The following is a 19419-nucleotide window of genomic DNA, read 5'->3' as shown; positions in this document are numbered from 1 at the left end:
ATTGTTCTGACCAGACTTTGATCAGAGCGTGTCATTTGTTTTTTTCCATATGCAGAGAGAGAAAAAAATTCTCCACCTTCTCCTTTCTGATAGACCGTGAAAATGATCGGACGTCATCTGAGAGCTGTCCCATTTTTTCACGGACCCATTGACCTGCATTGCCGATTTTGATCTGACCCTCGGATCAAAATCGCAAAATGTCTCTACGATTTTTCAGTCTGCTAAAAATCATGCATATGTGAATGGTCCCATAGACTATGACAGGTACAGGTGCCTTCAGTGACAAACACGGATAATACTCCTATGAGAAAATTGGACGTCTGAATGAGACCTAACTTTGTAATGGATAAGAGAAGTTTTGAAATTTTCTTATTGATTTTTTGGAAATCACTGATGAAACACTGATCGTAAAATCTGACCCAGCGAGCAAACACCGATGAAAATCATATTCAAAACACTGATGATACTTTTATTTTTTGTGGACAAGAAAAATCACTTACGTCTGAATGAGGCCAAAATTGTAATGATAATTACAGTAGCTTTTAAGCCAGATGATACTGTGCAATCCTGACACATTCAAGTTAGAAGTATGCCAAAAAGATGCCCTTTAGTCTCATCCAGATGGCAGTGATCTTTCTTGCATGAGAAATAACAGACAGACCATCATTTTTTTGGATCACGGTTTAATAATTAGTTCATAAGTGATTTCCTCACATGCTTCTCCAACCCATTAAAATGTTAAGATCAGACAGCACAAGATGGCACAAGAAAGGTATCCGTGTGATGTTCGTAGGACATCCAACAGCCAGGTTTGGACTGGCCAACAGGAGAAAAGGAGAATCCTCCGGTGGCCCACCACCTTCTTAAATGAACAGTACTTGGCACAATATACATGAATCACTATGTACAGACAAAGGCGGCATCTTATTCATTACCAATCTACCAAGTACATTATTATATACATTTGTGATTGTGAATAAGGTCACATTTGCATGTAGCTGAAAAGTGGGGCCTTGGAAATGGTTACTGGTGAGCCCTTGGCAACCCAGTCCGACACTGCTGCAACAACTGCGCAGGATTCGTCACCAGCACATTGACAGGATAACAGGACTTAAAATTGTCGCATCACAGACATTTTTTTTCCAATTTTTGCTTTAAAAAAAATTCATAAAATGTTTTTCTCTATTTTTCCACTTTGAGTATGACAGGATGTATAGCTCTCGAGAAGATAGTAAAATAAAGGAAAAGGACACGAAAGAGAATATTTGCATGGTGAAAGACTATTGTTACCATATCTACAGACCTTGAGGACTGCAGCAGTCGCTCTAAAGGCCCCTTTACATTTAGCGATGCACCAGCGATCCGACCACGATACGACCCGGTCAGGATTGCTGGTGCATCGCTAAATGGTCGCTAGTGAGCTGCCAAACAGGCAGATCTCACCAGCGATGTAACGACGCAGCAGCGGTCGTTACTTACCTTTCACACGCAGCGATGCTGACGTCCTCCCGCCCGCGTCCACACGTCGCTCGTCGGCGCCAGCAGGAAACGCCCGACGAGAAATGGACCTGGCCGATCTCGAGCGATCAGCGATAGCCAGCAGGGGAGCCGGTCGGAGGTAAGTATCACACATAGCGATATCGTTAGCAATATCGCTGCTGCTTCACAAAATCGGTGACGCTTCAGTGATATTGTTAAGGTTCTGTGCACACAAAGGTTTGTGTCCGGCAGATTCTGCCTGGATTTGCCTGAAATAACCCTCAGTAAACATGAAAAAGAATGCACATATGCATTGCAATATCAAAGCAACTTCTTTTTTAACTCTTCAAGCTTTGAAAGCCATGAAGCAACTGTAAGAAGTGACCGCTCCATTGATCACGAGGCTTCCACTATTTTATGTTTACAATTTTTTGACGCTATAGGATTAAAAAAAAAATCCTACCAAAACCACTTCAAAACCTCTTTGGGAACGGGAAAAAACACCTCCAAAATATTCTCTAAAATAAAAGCATTTCTTGAAGTGGTTTAGGTTTGGAAAATTGTGCTGTTTTGAACGCCTCCAAATCTCTGTGTGAACACAGCCTAATCCCATAATTCCAGATGGGTCCACATCCCTCTTCGCCACTTTCATCCCTGTTAGAGTGGGGCGGCAGTGGTCATGCTCAATTGCCGCTCCATTCATTCTCTAAGGGTCTGCCAGAGAAAGCCGAGCGCAGCACTCAGCAGCCCCTTAGGGAATGAATGAGTGGATCAGCGGCCGAGCAAAACCACTGCTGCGCCACTCTAACAGGGATGAAGGTGCCCGGTTCTGCCAATCAGTGCAGATCACAGCAATCAGACCACTGCAGATCAATGAGTTATCACCTGTGGATAGATGGTAACTAGAGATGAGCGAACCCAAACTTACCAGTGTTCATACCGGACAGTCAGGCTGGGGTCACACTGGCGAGGAATACGGACGAGTGAGAGGCGTTAAAAGCACGCATTAGACACGGACAAATGATTCTCTATGGGTTTGCTCCCAACAGCCGTATATTTCTCATCCGTATTCTACGGTCCGTGCCAATCGCAGCATGCTGCGACTGTCAGCGTACTACGCCCATAATACGACAATGCAAGTCTATGGGTGCGCTAAAAATACGGATTACACACGGACCACACATGTGACTTGCGAGAAATACGCACCTGGTGTCTTTTAGAAAAGCCGGCAATTCAGTGCGCTATACAGTAAACTCACACTGACAGTTTTAATAAAGAATCGAAAGAATAGATATATACACATACATGTCATTGTGACAAACATATATATATTTATATTTCACAGAGTTCTTCATAGCAGAATAGCCTCTAATTCAATTGCCGGCTTCTCTCAAATCATTTCCCAACCCGACATGAAATGACACATGGTTTACATTCAGTAAACTATTTCATTTCAAGTTTTTTTATATGTCCCTGACTAATAATTAGATGAGGGTTTGTGTGCAAAATTTGGGAGTTGTAGTTGTTATTTTAAGGGGTTAATTCGTTGTTAAACAATGCGTGGGCTTCCCATTGCCCTATATTGGTGGCGAGTGGGTTAATCTAACAAAGGGTTAATGTCACCATTCGTTTGTAAGGTGACATTAACCCTTTGTTAGATTAACCCATTCGCCACCGCTACAGGGCAATGGGAAGCCCACGCATTGTTTAACAACGAATTAACCCCTTAAAATAACAACTACAACTCCCAAATTTTGCATACAAACCCTCATCTAATTATTAGTCAGGGACATATAAAAAAACATGAAATGAAATGCTTTACTGAATGTAAACCATGTGTAATTTCATGTCGGGTTGGGGAATGATTTGATAGAAGCCGGCAATTTAATTAGCGGCTATTCTGCTATGAAGAACTCTGTGAAATATATATATATATATATATATGTTTATCTCAATGACTTGTGTGTGTGTATATATATATATATATATATATATATATATATATATACACACAGTATATATATATATATATATATATATATACATGCATTCTATGTGTCTATATCTATTATTTAGTTTCTGTTAGAAACCCTGTCATAGGGCTCCATTATATGTCCATTTTGCAAGGCGGCGAGAAAATCTCGCCATACGGATTGCATACGGATGCCATACGGATTACATACGGATGCTGACATGTGCAAAATACGCGACCACACCTTGCTTACGGATGACATACGGAGCACTATTTAGGGGTCATTCATCCGTATTACGCCTGTAAACTACGGACCGTATTTTGCGTCGGTTAGTGTGACCCCGGCCTTAGTATCCGGCGCTAAACGCAGAATACAAACTTCTCCCGAAAGTCCATTTTAAAGAGAGATTTTTTTTCGAGATCTAAAGTTTTCAATGGGGTTCGGGTTCTGGTTCAAGTTCGGGTACAGTGCTGGTACCCAAACCGAAGTTTGGACTAAAGTTACCAGAACCCGAACTTCCACGTATCTGCTCATCCCTAATAGTTGCTCATTTTTACCGGACAAACCCTTTAAATCTCATAGAGAGTGGGAGTTCAACCAAAGCTATAAGAACCTTGGGCTGCTCTCGGCTGCGGACAAACCTTCACACATCGATGGCATAAATGGACATATTAGGACATATTTACTATCATAGTTGGGCCAGAATTTGTGCAATACATGTACCATAATTTTGGTGACACAATTTATGCTTTTCTAAAAGATTTGGGAAGAAAATCATTACTTTGTCGAGTAGTAAAATGTGCCATATTTATTACTTTATTAATGTGCTTTTAGGTGAAAAATACTACTTTAAAATATGCCACCAAGGAGGAGGTATGGAAATGGAAACACCGGAATATGTGTCAGATGTGATCAATCTCTCAGATCTCCTTGTCTACCTACGTTAGGTGGCATGAAAACCAATCGTATCGTTCTTCACTGGATCAGTTGAACAAAAACTAGATAGACTGCACTGTGTGGCTAATATCATAATAACAATTGTATTTTTATAGCACAAACATATTCCGCAGCACTTTACAATTAAGCGTGGACATATACAGACGATAAAGACATCACAAAGTAACACATAGTTCAACAGTCCCAGGAGGAGTGCGGGCTACAACTCCCTGCATACAGGCATGGTCACACAGACACCTCAGCCTCGGGTGTATTCCGTACAGGATATATGGTACGCAGCAGCAGGTGACAGTCCACTCCTAGGGTGTCCGGCATAGAAAAGGTAATGGAGCCGCACTCACCTGTGTCACACACTGAACCTACAGGTACATCTATCAGAGCTGGCGGTGACTCTCCCATTCTTCAATCCAGGAATGATTCCCCTGCGCTGTCCCCTCCAGAGTCCCCGTCCCCTGGCACTGCTGTCACTACAGTGCTGTCAGCCCCAGTCCTGCCTCCTGCCAGCCTCCTGTACATTGTGACTCAGTGAGGTTCACACCCATCACAGAGGCTCAGGATCTCCTCAGCCTAGATGTCCTCCTGACTATTACAAGGCTTTGCATTGCTTTCATTCTTTTGCTCAGGAGATACATTACGTGTCTAAACATGAGACCATCTGTAGTGATCCCACTCACAACCTAGAATCACCCACAGAGTTCAGTCTAGAGACACACGGTGACGCCAAAAATCGCAAAGTCGCACTGCAACATCATGATCTGCTGCGACTTACGACTTGACGCGACTGCCACACAGAGTCGCAAATGTTTACAAATGTGTTTGATTTTGCCTGGGACTCCAACACCTGTCACTCAGCAAATGAGCGCGATGTGCTGCTGTTACTCCGCGGCGTAGTGTAGGTGAATGGAGTCGCATTATGACCCCTAGGATACTAAAGTAACAAGTTGCAAAATATCCAACTGGGCGCCTGACTTTTTGAAACTTGCTTGTCGTTGTTCGAGGTGCCATAGTGGTCGTACTGCAACTCCGGTCAGCTGTATTACACAGCGCGTAGCAATTTTTAGCCATGTGAACTGTGTCGCTGCCAAAGTCACCATGTAGCCCCAGCTTTTCTGCGATTGGTCACATGCGTCTCACTTGCCTAAGGGTCCCGTTACATTTAGCGATGCACCAGCAATCCCGACAACGATACGGCCTGGTCAGGATCGCTGGTGCATCGCTAAATGGTCGCTAGTGAGCTGCCACACAGGCAGATCTCACCAGCGACGCAGCAGCGATAAGCGATCCATTGGCGGTCGCTCTTACCTGTCACACCGCAGCGATGATGACGACTTCCACTTGCAACCATATGTCGCTAGTCGGCACCAGCGAGACGACAATGAGGGAGAAATGGCCCAGGACATTCGAGCGCGATCAGCGATATCACGCTGGGGGGGGGCGGTCGCAGGTACGTGTCACATGTAGCGAGATCGCTAGCGATATCGCTGTTGCGTCACAAAATCGGTGACGCTTTAGCAATATCGCTAGCGATCTCGCTATGTGAGAAGGGGGCTTTAGACCTCAGTGCAAGCCAGTACAGCTGCAATCTGGGTGCGACTTGTCTTTCTACAGCAAAATCAAAGCTATAAAATAGTTAGAAAAGTTGCACAAATGTTTATGGTCTCATGACTTTTATTATAATTCTTGTGGCTTTCCACGTGTCCCTGTGTTGCCTCAGATACGCAAATGCGTCATTTATGAAGACATGTTAAAGGGAACCTGTCACCTCGTTTTGCCGTTATAAAATGCGGCCGCTGCCTTTCAGGGCTTATCTACAGGCAGTATTCTATAATGGTAGCATAGCCCTGAAAGGCAGCGGCTGTATCTTATAGCGGCCAAAACTGCTGACAGGTTCCCTTTAATTTGTAATAGAGAAATTCATAGATAATGATTTCCTAAAATTACATTTAGTTGCAGTGGGGTCTGATAATACCAGTACACTTGGATCACATTGACAAATTATATAATCTTTGTGCGCTAATAGTGCTATAAAATAATGATCACTATAATTCCTCAGTATCTCACCGCACACATCACATACAGTACATTATTGGGTCCATTTACTGCTAGGTGTACGAGTCGATATTGGTTTTCAATTCCCCCTTATACCAATTTCTTCTCGCATTGGCAGTGCAGCTAGTCCAGTAGTTAGCTATACACAGCTACGTGCTAAGTGCTATAATCAAGGTAGAATATTGTTTCCAGTAATGTGGGAAGGTAAAGAGTGGAATAAATTTAGCTAAATATATCTTCTCTGAAAAACTTTTTGTAATATTCTGGTTTTCTTGCACAGTTTATTAATCACAATTTATGAATATTAATATTAGGTTTCAGTGAATCGCCCGTCGTCTTACAGGTGCGTACTGTGCAAGTAAGGAGGTGAGGTGAAGCTAACATAGATCACAATAAATCATAGGGCTACAAGAAAAATCATAAGAAAACAGATTCTTAAAAGAAGCTGCATATCTGACACATCTATGGTGCAAAAGAGATCACATCTACACCCAGTGATTGCATATCTGAAATTAAGAATCTTCAGCTTACCCATAGATCAGTGATAGACGTTTAGATGATTGTAAGCAAAATTAGTCCAATCACACTCAATATGCAAGGATGTAACGTCGCCTTTAAAATGTCTTCAATCAAGTACTATGTCACATAAGGCAACATGTGTCTTGTGGGTGCAAAGACAACAGTCCTACCTTCCCTGCAATGCGTTTGTTCTGGAACCGGATGAACAACTTTCAGCTACTCACTCATTGTACTGACAATTAATGACGACACAGCTCGTTACTAAGGTTTGCTGTGAGCTCTCACGATATAATATTCAATTACACCTATTTATTTTCCCAATGGTGGTGGACACAGAGGTGGAAACGGACAGTGAATTCCCCTTTTGCTACAATTGTACACAAATATAGGACACACATATCAGACAAGTGCTTTATACAGTACATGCAAAAAAACCTCATTTTTAAGATGGAATTTTTCAGTAAAAAAATCCACATTAGGCAACTCTTTTGACCATTCCATTATTGTAGATTATGAAAATAGCTCGGCACTGACTAAATATAATAAAGAAGAATGATTTTATAAGTCATTGGCTTAAAGCACCACTCCACGTTTGTTTTTTATTGCACTCGTGTGGTGCTACTAATCCAAGTTCCCTGCCCCTAGTCTTACACTCTTCAGCTGCCATCGTCATCTTTTACTGGTGCCACGCCTGTCAGTCTCTGGCAGTTTGTGTCCTGCCGGATGGCTCCAGTGTTTGCTGGGCCGTCCAGAAGTCACTACACAATGGAAGTCTATGAGGGCCAGAACGAAGTCAGAATGAGACCAGAAAGAGGCCAGAACAAGACCAGAAAGAGGCCAGAACGAGACCAGAACGAGGCCAGAATGAGACCAGAATGAGGCCAGAAAGAGACCAGAATGAGGCCAGAACGAGACCAGAACAAGGCCAGAATGAGACCAGAATGAGGCCAGAATGAGGCCAGAAAGAGACCAGAAAGAGGCCAGAACGAGGCCAGAAAGAGACCAGAATGAGGCCAGAACGAGACCAGAACGAGCCCAGAAAGAGGCCAGAACAAAGTCAGAGAAAAGCCAGAATGAGGCAAGAACCAGGCCAGAATGAGGCCAGAGCGAGACCAGAACGAGGCCAGAATGAGACTGAGGGCACAGTTAGACGACCATCCTATTATCATACAGAGATCAGAACGCAGGGCACGGATTGGTCAGTGACTCTCCTTATCCGAGTGTGACAGCTGCATAGAAATACATGAAGTTATCACAATCGGGTAGGAAGGGCAATGTCTACTCCAAGCATTGCATTCCCATCTTCATCTGATGTATATGACTGTCTGACTGTGCCCTAACACTGAGAGCATGTGACCAGTTACCCCTTACTATTGTAGTGTAAGCAGATGGCAATGTTGTGTTTTTTTATGCCTAATAATATGTAGTGTATCTTAACTGTTTATTCTCTTGTTTAGACTGTCACTCTCTAGTATAGCTGCCATCTTAGGATAAAGGTACTGTCACACTTAGCGATGTACCAGCGATCCCGACCAGCGATATGACGCGGTCAAGATTGCTGGTGCATTGCTAAGTGGACGCTAGTGAGCTGCCACACAGGCAGATCTCACCAGCGACATCGCTGGGGGCGGGGGTCGCTACTTACCTGTCACACTAGGCGATCCTGCGTCCTCACGCTCTTCGCTCGTCTCTCCACAGGAAGCGCCGCAGGAAGCTGACGACGAGAAACGGTCCTGAACGTTCTTGCGCGATCAGCGATTACCAGCGGGGGAGCCGGTCGTAGGTAAGTATCAGACACAGCGATATCGCTAGCAATATCGCTATAACGTCACAAGTTATAGCAATATTGCTAACGATATCGCTTAGTGTGACAGGCCCTTTAGTCTGTATCTCTCAAGTATACTCTGGTTTGTCCCACAAATGCCTGATTGCTGTTACTTCTGTTGAAGTAGAACAAATCTGCAACACTAACTTCATTAGGATACTGTTACACTTAGCGATGCACCAGCGATCCCGACAACGATATGGATCGCTGGTGCATCGCTAAGTGGTCGCTAGTGAGCCACCACACAGGCAGATCTCACCAGCGACATAGCAGGGGTCAGGGGTCGCTACTTGCCTGTCAGACGAGGCGATCCTGACGTCCTCCCACCCGCGTCCACGTGTCGCTCGTCGGCGCCACAGGAAGCCCAGCAGGAAGCGCCCGACGAGAAATGGTCCAGGACGTTCTCGCACGACCAGCGATGAGCAGCGGGGAGCCGGTCGGAGTTAAGTATCAGACATAGCGATATCGCTAGCAATATCGCTGCTACATCACAAAATCGGTGATGTTACAGCGTTATTGCTATGTGTAACGGGGGAATGGAGCGGTGTCAGGACGAGCTGAAGATGAAGGCAGGAAATTAATAGACTAGGATCAGGGAACTTAAGTTAGTTGCACCACTCCAGCGGTGAAATAAAAAAAAAACGCTGGAGTGATGCCTAAAAGCAATGGTGCAGAGAGCGTGTCATAAGGCAACAGCCATTATGCAAATAAACGCGCTTCTTCTATAGGTGAAACGGCTGTTGCCTTGTCACCTGCTCTTTGTACCGTTATTTTTTTATGCCAATCATTTAATAAAGAAAAAGTATTTAATTTGGTTAGTGCTGAGCTATTTTCTATTGCTTCACTGATATGTGAACTTTTTTCTTGAGCTGTGCGCCATGAGCTGTCAGTGGTTATAATGGAATAGCTGATCCTTGTGTGGGATACAATGTACCTAAAAATTCCACCAAGCTGATATTTTTACTATTAATCTGATTTAATGTTGGATTTGCAGTCGTTCTGGCGTTGACACCATAGGATCCAAGACTCGGTAGTAGGTTTCCTATTATGTTTTGGCAGTGATTTTGGACATTCAACAATCTCCCTAAGGCTGGAGTCACAGACAACGTATAAAAATACGGTCCGTTTTAAACGGACGAGAATCGCAGAAATGTTCCTTGAACATCCATATGTCATCCATGTGCAATGCGAGGATGCGATTTTCTCGCATCTAAGCATTCGTGTAACATCCGTATGGCATCCGTATGACGAGATATTCGTGAAAACATATATACAGTCTATATACTGTATATATATATATATATATATTATTTATATATATATATATATATATATATATATATATATATATATATATGAGACACACACACACATATATATATATCATCCAGAGTTAGATAGCAGAATAGCCGATAATTCAATTGTCGGCTTCTGTAAAATCATTACAGAACCCGACAGGATATGAGACATACAGGTGACGTCACTGAGGCTGCGCAGACTCCCCGCCTGACCTGAGGTGAACTCACCAGCGTAGGGAAAATGTTCAGAAACTTTTCCACGCTAATCAGTTCATGTCCTGTCAGGCGGGGAGGCTGCGCAGGCAGCTTTTCATTCATTCCTCCGTGGTTTACAGCCGGGCCGGTCGCATTAGCACCGGTCCCGGTTGTAAACTATTTATCCCCTTCAGATGGATTGCAGAGTGGGACATGACTGTACGGTGGACAGGTATGGGATATTGTTGCTTTTTTAATTTGGATTTTTTTATACAGGAGAACGATGGCTTCGATTGGATTGGGAGTTAAATAAAAATGGAAAAAGTGTGTGTTTATTTCATTAAAAGTCTTTTTTCTTAATGTGTGTGGTTTTTTTTAACCCCTTTCAGACTAGTGGATTAATAATAGATAGGTGTCTTATTGATACCTCTCCATTATTAACCAGGCTTAATGTCACCTTACAATAGCAAGGTGACATTAACCCCTTATTACCCCACATGCCACCCGCTATAGGGCAATGGGAAGAGAGCAGGTAAGTGCCAGAATTGGTGCATCTTACAGATGCGCCTTTTCTGGGGTGGCTGGGGGCAGTTTTTTTAGCCAGGGTGGCCCAAAAACAATGGTCCCTCTCTAGGCTATTAATTTCTACCCTCAGTCACTGGCTTGCCCTCTCTGGCGGAGAAAATTGCTCGTGAGCCCACGCCATTTTTTTCCGTGAATTTATCCCTTAATTTAACACCTACAGCTCCAAAATTTTACACACATACACTACTAACATTATTAGTCAGAGACATATATAAATCTAACAGATATGCAATGGTTTACTGTATGTAAACCATGTCTCCTATCCTGTTGGGTTCTGTAATGATTTTACAGATGCCGATAATTGATTTTTCACCTTTTCTGCTATCTATATCACTATGAAATATAAATATATATATACGTGTGTCAATGACACACACACATATATATATATATACCTATACTATATGTATACATGTATTCTATCTATTCTATTTTAACCTGTCAGGGTGACTTTACGTTATAGCGCACTGAATTGCCGGCTTTTCTAAAGGACACCGGTGTGTATGTCTCGCAAATCACACACATGGTCCGTGTGTAATCCGTTTTTTTCTCGGACCCATAGACTTGTGGGCTGCCCTCCCAGGGCTGTGGGGTAATCGGTACCGGGCCCGTTGAGCTTCAATGGGAGTTGTCACGGCAGCTGGGACCCGGCCCGTGGCCCTGGGCGCCAATTGTAATAGAGTGGGAAAGTTCAGTGTGCTTATGATGATTAGAATGAATGAGTCGTGACGCCACCTGTGCTGTTCAGCAATGAAGATGTTAAGCCGACGCTGCAGACAGATCCTCTGGGACAGATGGTGTGGTGCAGCAATGATGTTATAGCCCTCCACAGGCAGGGCTTTAGTCCCAGTGCAGTGAGTTGAAGTGACACTTAGATGGTGTAGTGTCGGGCGCAGGGGATGTAGCAGTGCCAAGTAGGTTGATGCAGGATTAAGTGGAGGACACCAGGGCATGTAGTTCCAAAGCTTTACTCACAGTCTGTTGTGGCACAAGAGCCCGCATCCATGCCATGTCCTCCGGGTCAGGAGCTCAGCCAACTTCCAGGCAAGATGAAGTACTCCTTTCCAACACTCTGCCAACATATGTGCCTTTTCTGAACGTCTCCCTCTTAGCGCCTTTAGTGAAGTACTCCCAGTATTGAGTTACACTGGAGTTCCTCCTGTCAGATGTTCCTATGAACTCTACTTGTACGGCAGACAGCTGTAGCCTGCTTCGGTGATTCCTTACTACTTAGTCCCGGCTCACTATAGATGCTGTTGTGCCCCCAAGTCTGGTGTGGGAATAAAGCGGTGACAACTTCTATAGCTCAGGTGTCTGCTGCAGGACCATTAGTATCCATACAACCTCGGGGACCGGACCCCAGCCTTGCGCTTGGGAAGGGTTCTCCTCTAACCCTAATCCTTAGTTCTCTTCTTCTCCTCACGTTCTGTACTAATACTTTCCTTCTTATGGAGAGTCAGGCCTTCTATCAAAGTTCCTTTCCTGTGCCAGCAGACCCAGATCACTGAGGTCGGCTGCAGCACTTCCTTCATCCATCCCACTCAGGGCATCTTCTCTCACAGACTGACCTCGTCAGCATCCTGTGACAAACTGACTGAATCCTAAACCCTTCCCGCTCTTTTGTGCAAAACTAAACTCCACCCGCCTCCCAGCACGCTTCGTGTTCCAAGCAGGGAGCCACCAAAGGGTGCTTTGCTACACTACTATGTTGTGTGGGATGCAGGTGTTGGAGTGTGGTCCGGTGTCTCCACCTTACCTGAATGGTGGGGCACCACACCTCAGGAGGAGGTGCAGTACCTATGTGGCGACTGAACCCTCAGGGGCTCCACACTTGCATTGGCGAGTCTCAGGCGTAATACGCCTAAAAGTGATCAGTAGCTCCAAAAACATCAGCCTCAAACACAGTTTCTCCTAAGTTAGAGAATCCTAAACCTCAATCTATCTCCAAGATAATCTAGTGTGACAACCAGAAGGACCTGTTCTTAAACCTGCCTCATTGTATAACACATTTGCTTGCTCATGGTACTTTCTAAACTTGTGTTTTACAATGAAACAACAAACAAAGGTTAACCCATTCATGACCTGAGGTATTTTCGGTTTTGCATTTTAGTTTTTCGCTTCCCTTCTTCCCAGAACCATAACTGTTTTATTTTTCCATCACTATGGCCATATGAGAGCTTGTTTTTTGTGGAACGGAATTGTGCTTTTGAACTACATCATTGTTTTTAATGTATCATGTACTGGAAAATGGGAAAAATATTCCAAGTGTGATGAAATTGCAAAAAAGTGCAATCCCACTGTTGTTTCTTGTTTTGCTTTTTTACTAGGTTCACTAAATGCTAAAACTGACCTGCCCTTATGATTCTCCAGGTCATTATGAGTTCATCGACACCAAATATGCCTAGGTTCTTTTTTGGTGAAAAAAAATTCCAAACTTTGTTAAAAAAAATAAAAAATTGTGCCATTTTCCAATACCTGTAACATCTCCACTTTTCATGATCTCAGGTTGGATGAAGGTTTATTTTTTGCACGCCGAGCTGAAGTTTTTAATGATGCCATTTTGGTGCAGATAGGATCTATTGATCACCCGTTATTGCATTTTAATACAATGTTGTGGCGACCAAAAAAATGTAATTCTGGAGTTTTTACATTTTTTCGCGCTACGCAGTTTAGCGATCAGGTTAATCCTTTTTTTTTATTGATAGATCGTCCGATTCGTAACTCGATATCAAATATGTGTATGTTTGATTTTTTTTTATTGTTTTATTTTGAATGGGGCGAAAGGCGGGTGATTTGAACTTTTATATTTTTTAGATCTTTTTAAAACATTTTTTTTTACTTTTGGCGAGCTTCAATAGTCTCCATGGGAGACTAGAAACTGCCATAACCCGATCAGCGCTCACAGCAAGCCGGCAGTGACAACCATAGTCGTCTCCAGGAGACCTCTGATTGTCATGCCAACCCATCAGTGACCCACGATCACGTGACGGGGGTCACCGATGGGCAGATTTCTGGTGCGATTACTGGAAATGCATGTTACATGCCGCAGTCAGTGTGTGACATTGTCTGGCATTTAACGGGTTAATAGCCGCGGGTAGATCATAATTCCACCTGCGGCTGTTCCGGGCACATGTCAGCTGCTCAAAACAGCTGACATGTGCTGGGAAAGATGTGTGCTCACCACCAGAGCCCACATCAAAGGGAGGAAGTCCAACATTGAGGTACTATTACTCCCTATGTCGGAAAGGGGTTTTTAAACATCTAAGTAGAAAATGTGAGTCCAAATACTACTTCTGTCTCCGTTCTATTTAAACACCGTTGTCAGGATTAGCTGGGGGGTGGGCAGAGTGATGATATCTGATGTCTGGGATCATGTGTATACCCTTTTACCTTTTTATCTCAAGAAAAGCTTAGGACAAGCATGGAGTGACTGAAGATACAAAAGGAAGGAGCAATATACAGTATTATGTTAAATGTTTAGGCTCACCCCTCATGGGAATCCCCCACCTCTCCTGCTAATGCCCCTGGTCTGCATGGAAAGACCACTCTTGGGTGGGGTTTAAATAGACCCTGCTCCCTTTTGACTCAGTTGTTTCAGGAAAACCAGGAAAGTTGACAATTATGTTCATAGTTCCTCATCCATATGAAATCTGATGCTGACCAAGCACAGGCTGAGTGTCTCAGCTCTCTCTTTAGTTTGATTTCAGGTAATTATAGAATCATAGAATGATAGAGTTTGAAGGAACCTCCTGGGTCATCTGTTCCAATCCCTGCTCAAAGCAGGATTCACTAAATCATCCCAGACAGATGTCTGTCCAGCCTCTGTTTGAAGACTTCCATTGAAGGAGAAATCACCACCTCTCGTGGCAGCCTGTTCCACTCATTGATCACACTCACTGTCAAAAAATTTGTTTCTAATACCTAATCCGTGTCTTCACCCATTCAGTTTCATCCCATTGCTTCTAGTTTTTCCTTGTGCAAATGAGAATAAAGATGATCCTTCTACAATGTGACAGCCCTTGAGATATTTGTAGACAGCTATTAAGTCTCCTCTCAATTTTCTTTTTTGCAAGCTAAACATTCCCAAATCCTGTAACCATTCCTCGTAGGACATGGTTTGCAGACCGGTCACCATTCTGGTCGCTCTTCTCTGAACTTCCTCCAGTTTGTTGATGTTTTTTTTAAAATGTGGTGCCCAAAACTGGGCACAGTATTCCAGATTAGGTCTGATCAATGAGGAGTAGAGGGGGATAATGACTTCACGTGATCTAGACTGTATGCTTTTGCTAATACATCGCAGACTTGTATTTGCCATTTTTGCTGCTGCATCACACTATTGACTCATGTTTAGTTTATGATCTATTATTATACCCAAGCCTTTTTCACCTGTGCTGTTGCTTAGCCCTATTCCTCCCATTCTGTATGTGCTTTTTTCATTTTTATTTCCCAGATGTAGTACTTTGCATTTTTCACTGTTAAAAACCATTCTGTTAGTTGCTGCCCACTGCTCCAGTTTATGTATATCTTATTGAATCCTTTATCTCTCTTTTCTTCTTGTCAAATGCTTTGCTGAAGTCAAGATATACTATATCTACAGCATTTCCCTGAGCCACCCAGTCAGTGATTCTGTCATAGAAGGAAATTAAGTTAGTCTGACATTAGTTACAAACCCATGCTGACTCTGGTCAATCATTTCATTCTTATCCTGGTACTTACTCTCTCCACTCTGCTGTCAACTAGTGGAGTTTGCGTTACTCTGCATTTACCTGCAGTGTGACACTTCAGTACTTCATCTGGACCTGGAGACTTAAATTCATTTATGTTAACTAATTATTCCTGTTAGACGTTGGGTTTCTGTCGCTGCACAGCAGAGATCTCTAGCCTTGCCTTCCCATTCCTCTCCAGCCACAGAGGAGCCTGCTCAGCAGACTCATCGATCCTGGCGCTCTGCTCAGACCAGCTTTGTGGGTTTGGTTGCTGCTGCCACCTCTGGTCCAGCTATAGCAACGTATATTGGTCTGCAGCGAACAACTCCAGGGACGAAGTCCTCCTTTCGGTCCAATGAGCATGCCGTGGGATGATCTCCCATTGGAGATCGGAGGTCACATGCTCAGGTCCTTCTCCAGCTCGGATTGGACCACCAGGAAAGTCCCGGAAGGATGCTGCTATAAAAGTTTTGCATGGCCATGCACTAGTATAGACTCAAATACTTATGAAGTGTATGATGATGGACAATAATAATAATAATACATTTTATTTCAATAGCGCCGACATATTCCGCAGCACTTTACATTTCAGAGGGGACTTGTACAGATACATGGATGCATGTATCTGGTGATTGACTCCATATGAAACCCCTATCCTTGGTTGTGTTTGTTGTTAGGGTTCAGCGGTTAGAGTCAGCACCTGTCACTGGCTACTGTATATGCCACAGTGCAGTCCAGCCTTCTGAAGACTAGCATCTGATGGTGTCACCCACTGCAGTGACAGCCATGCCTGTACAATGCCTTGCGCAACCTGCGCTTATCTGGCCCAATCCTGGGCGATTAGTGGCGTCTGCCTGAGCGGCACTGTGCACACTTGCACGTGTTATATTTAGCTGGCACCGCAGTCTCGGTGCTGAGCATTAGCGGTCTAGAGGGACTCCAGTCCTGCGGTCTAAGGGCCGAGTCCTGTGACCTTACGCTATGCGCTTTCTTTGCCGAGTCCTGTGGGGTTAACAGGCTCCGGCGTTTCTGTTAGCGGCTCTGTGAAGTAACAGAGTTCGCCCCTGTGTCAGTGGTTAACCCGCCGGTGTTCACTTAATATTCTGCCATTACTAAGCAGCAGTTTTCCATCTCTGCACGGTGGACCCCAGGCTTTGAACGCACCTCATTATCTTTTTATTATTTGGTGCATTCCGTCAGCCTAACAATTCCCTCGCTATCTTTCTGTTTATAGATAGCCTGGATTATTCTATTGCTTTAATAGGATAGTGAAGGTCATTTGATGTTACATTTCCTTTCTGAGAGATGCAAAATAGGAATTTAAAAGTTCGGCCTTCTCAACATCCTTTCTTACCATTTCATCATTTTCATATTGTAAAAATCCTATAGCATCTTTGACTTTTCTTTTACTTTGACATATCCCCAAAATTGTTTTTTATTGCTTTTGACGTCTCCTGCAAGCCTTAATTCATTGTCATCTTTAGCTAATCTGATGAGTCCCCTGCAGGTTCTGCAGACAGTATTATATTCTTCTTTATATATGCCTCCCTCTTTCCATTTGAAAAACATTTATCTTTTCCTTGTTAGCACGTGTTTAACTTCTGTGTTCATTCATCCTGGTTTCCTTAAATGCTTCCTATTCTTCCCTCTTTTCAGAATTGTTAATGATTGTGCTTTGAGAATCTCATTTTTCAAAATTTCCCATCCTTCCTGGACATTTTTGTCTTTAAGGACATCCAGCCATTGAACCCCTCTGATTCTTTTTCTGAGTCCCTTAAAATCTGCCTTTCTGAAATCTAACCTTGAAATTTGAGTCTTCACAGGTCTACCTCCTCTAGCTATCCAAAATTCGAAAATAGCATGGTTACTACCTCCTAGGGTCCCAGCCACTCTTAAGGTACTGTCACACTTAGCGATGCACCAGCGATCCCGACAACGATATGGATCGCTGGTGCATCGCTAAGTGGTCGCTAGTGAGCTGCCAGCGACATAGCAGCGGTCGGGGGTCGCTACTTAAGCCTGTTTACACATCCGTTTGTCACCATCAGTCAAAATCCGCCCATTTATCTTGGCAGATCCATTTTTTTCCCCATTGACTTTCATTATCGGCGGATTTTGACTGAGGATCGTCTGTTGCATCCGTATTTCTGCGGATCCGCCAAAATTTTGGCATCCACTGAGATCACCGAACGGACAATGCAATGTTTTTTTGGTGTCCTGATCCGTATTTTTTTCTTTTGCTACATGTTTAACCCTAAATCCAATCTGGCTGCTGGATAAATTCTCTCTCTCTCTCCGTTCGTTCACACTGAGTTGCCCATTCACGCTCCACGATCCCGCGAGATACCCGTTCCCGCTCCATGATCCCGCGACATGCCCGTTCACGCCCCATGATCCCACTCCATGATCCCGCGATATCCCGTTCACGCTCCATGATCCCGCGAGATGCACGTCCACGATCATGCGACATGCCCTCTCTTCCGGATACTGCTACATCGCCCTTATTTTTTTTCTTTTTCGTTTTCAGGCGCGGTTCCTTTAAAATTACCGTATCGGCGGATACCAGCGCACCAACGGTCCGGTGGCTCCCGTTGGTGTTTCATGGGCCACGGATCCGTTTTCTGCCATTTTGGCGGATTTCGACTGACCTGAAAAACTGAAGTGTGAAACAGGCCTTACCTGTCAGACGAGGCGATCCTGACGTCCTCCCACCCACGTCCACGCATTGCTCGTCGGCGCCACAGGAAGCCCAGCAGGAAGCTGACGACTAGAAACGGCCCAGGCCGTTCTCACGCGATCAGCGATGAGCAGCGGGGGAGCCGGTCGGAGGTAAGTATCACACATAGCGAAATCGCTAGCAATATTGCTGCTGCGTCACAAAACCAGTGACGTTACAGCGATATTGTTAGCGATATCGCTTAGTGTGACGGGGCCTTTACCTTCTCAACCATTTGCTCTCTGTTTATAAGGATTAGATCCAAGGTAGCAGTTCCCCTTGTTTTCTCCTCTACCTTTTGGAAGATAAAGTTGTCAGCAAGAGAGGATAAGAATTTGTTTGACCTGTTAGTTTTGTCTGAGCGAGAATATCAACAAATGTCTGGATAGTTGAAATCTCCCATGGCAACTATGTCATATTTTTGGAGAACTTGGCCATTTGATGCATAAAGAGTTCATCCATATCTTCAGCTTGCATTCAGCTCATCAAATGGCTCCTGGCTTCTTCCATGTTCTTATTGTTAATGATATATAAAAGTGCTGAAAAACATGCCAAAATTTGCACGCCAGTAGGCGCACAGTTTACTGATGTCCTCCTTTCAGTTGCAGCAGCTAAAATCCAGTGTTCTTTGAACTCACTGAGACTCTTCACTTATCCTAGAATGCACTGGGAATATGCAAATGATCTCTTCAGGACTCCTCATCAGGGTACCAAACATCCAGAAATTCTAAAACAGTCTGGAAAAATAATGGCACTTTTTCTCTCCAAAAAAAAAAAAAAAATGCAATATGTCCATGATAGTTTTTAAGCTGGAGAAACCTGTACAGAATATTATAACTATAATTATTATCATTTTACAGTTCACAGTGAATGCAGCTAAAGTCTTTATATAAGAATTGTAGGCTGTAGAGCTATATAACTTGTACATATAGTGGGGAAAATAAGTATTTGGTACACGGCCGATTTGGCATGTTTACCCACCTACAAAGAATGGAGAGGTCTGTTATTTTTATCGTAGATACACTTCACCTGTGAGAGACAGAATCTAAAAATAAAAACCAGAATATCACATTGTATGATTTTTAAACAATTAAATTGCATTTTATTGCACAAAACA

At 43.6% G+C, this 19419-nt stretch overlaps 1 protein-coding gene across 4 annotated transcripts in view; it reads right to left on the bottom strand.

Annotated features, from left to right (window-relative positions):
- Window positions 1–19419, bottom strand: part of NIPAL1 (NIPA like domain containing 1) — a 94094-nt gene that overhangs the window by 32372 nt on the left and 42303 nt on the right. Inside the window, exon 1 of one of the 4 annotated variants that reach the window (XM_073583474.1) lies at window positions 19284–19336. The exons of 2 other annotated variants lie outside the window; for them this stretch is intronic. Coding sequence is in view for 1 of the 2 variants with exons in the window: in XM_073583471.1 (XP_073439572.1) it covers window positions 4751–4808 (58 nt within the window). In the remaining variant the exon portion in view is untranslated. Of the gene's footprint in view, window positions 1–4750; window positions 4884–19283; window positions 19337–19419 lie in introns of those variants that run through there. One more of the 4 variants, XM_073583471.1, reaches the window with a different exon arrangement.

Source organism: Dendrobates tinctorius, unplaced genomic scaffold (genome assembly GCF_039654945.1).
Source record: "Dendrobates tinctorius isolate UK_male_01 unplaced genomic scaffold, ASM3965494v1 ptg000079l, whole genome shotgun sequence".
NCBI classification, from domain to species: Eukaryota; Metazoa; Chordata; class Amphibia; order Anura; family Dendrobatidae; genus Dendrobates; species Dendrobates tinctorius.
This window is presented reverse-complemented; position numbering and strand designations above follow the sequence as displayed.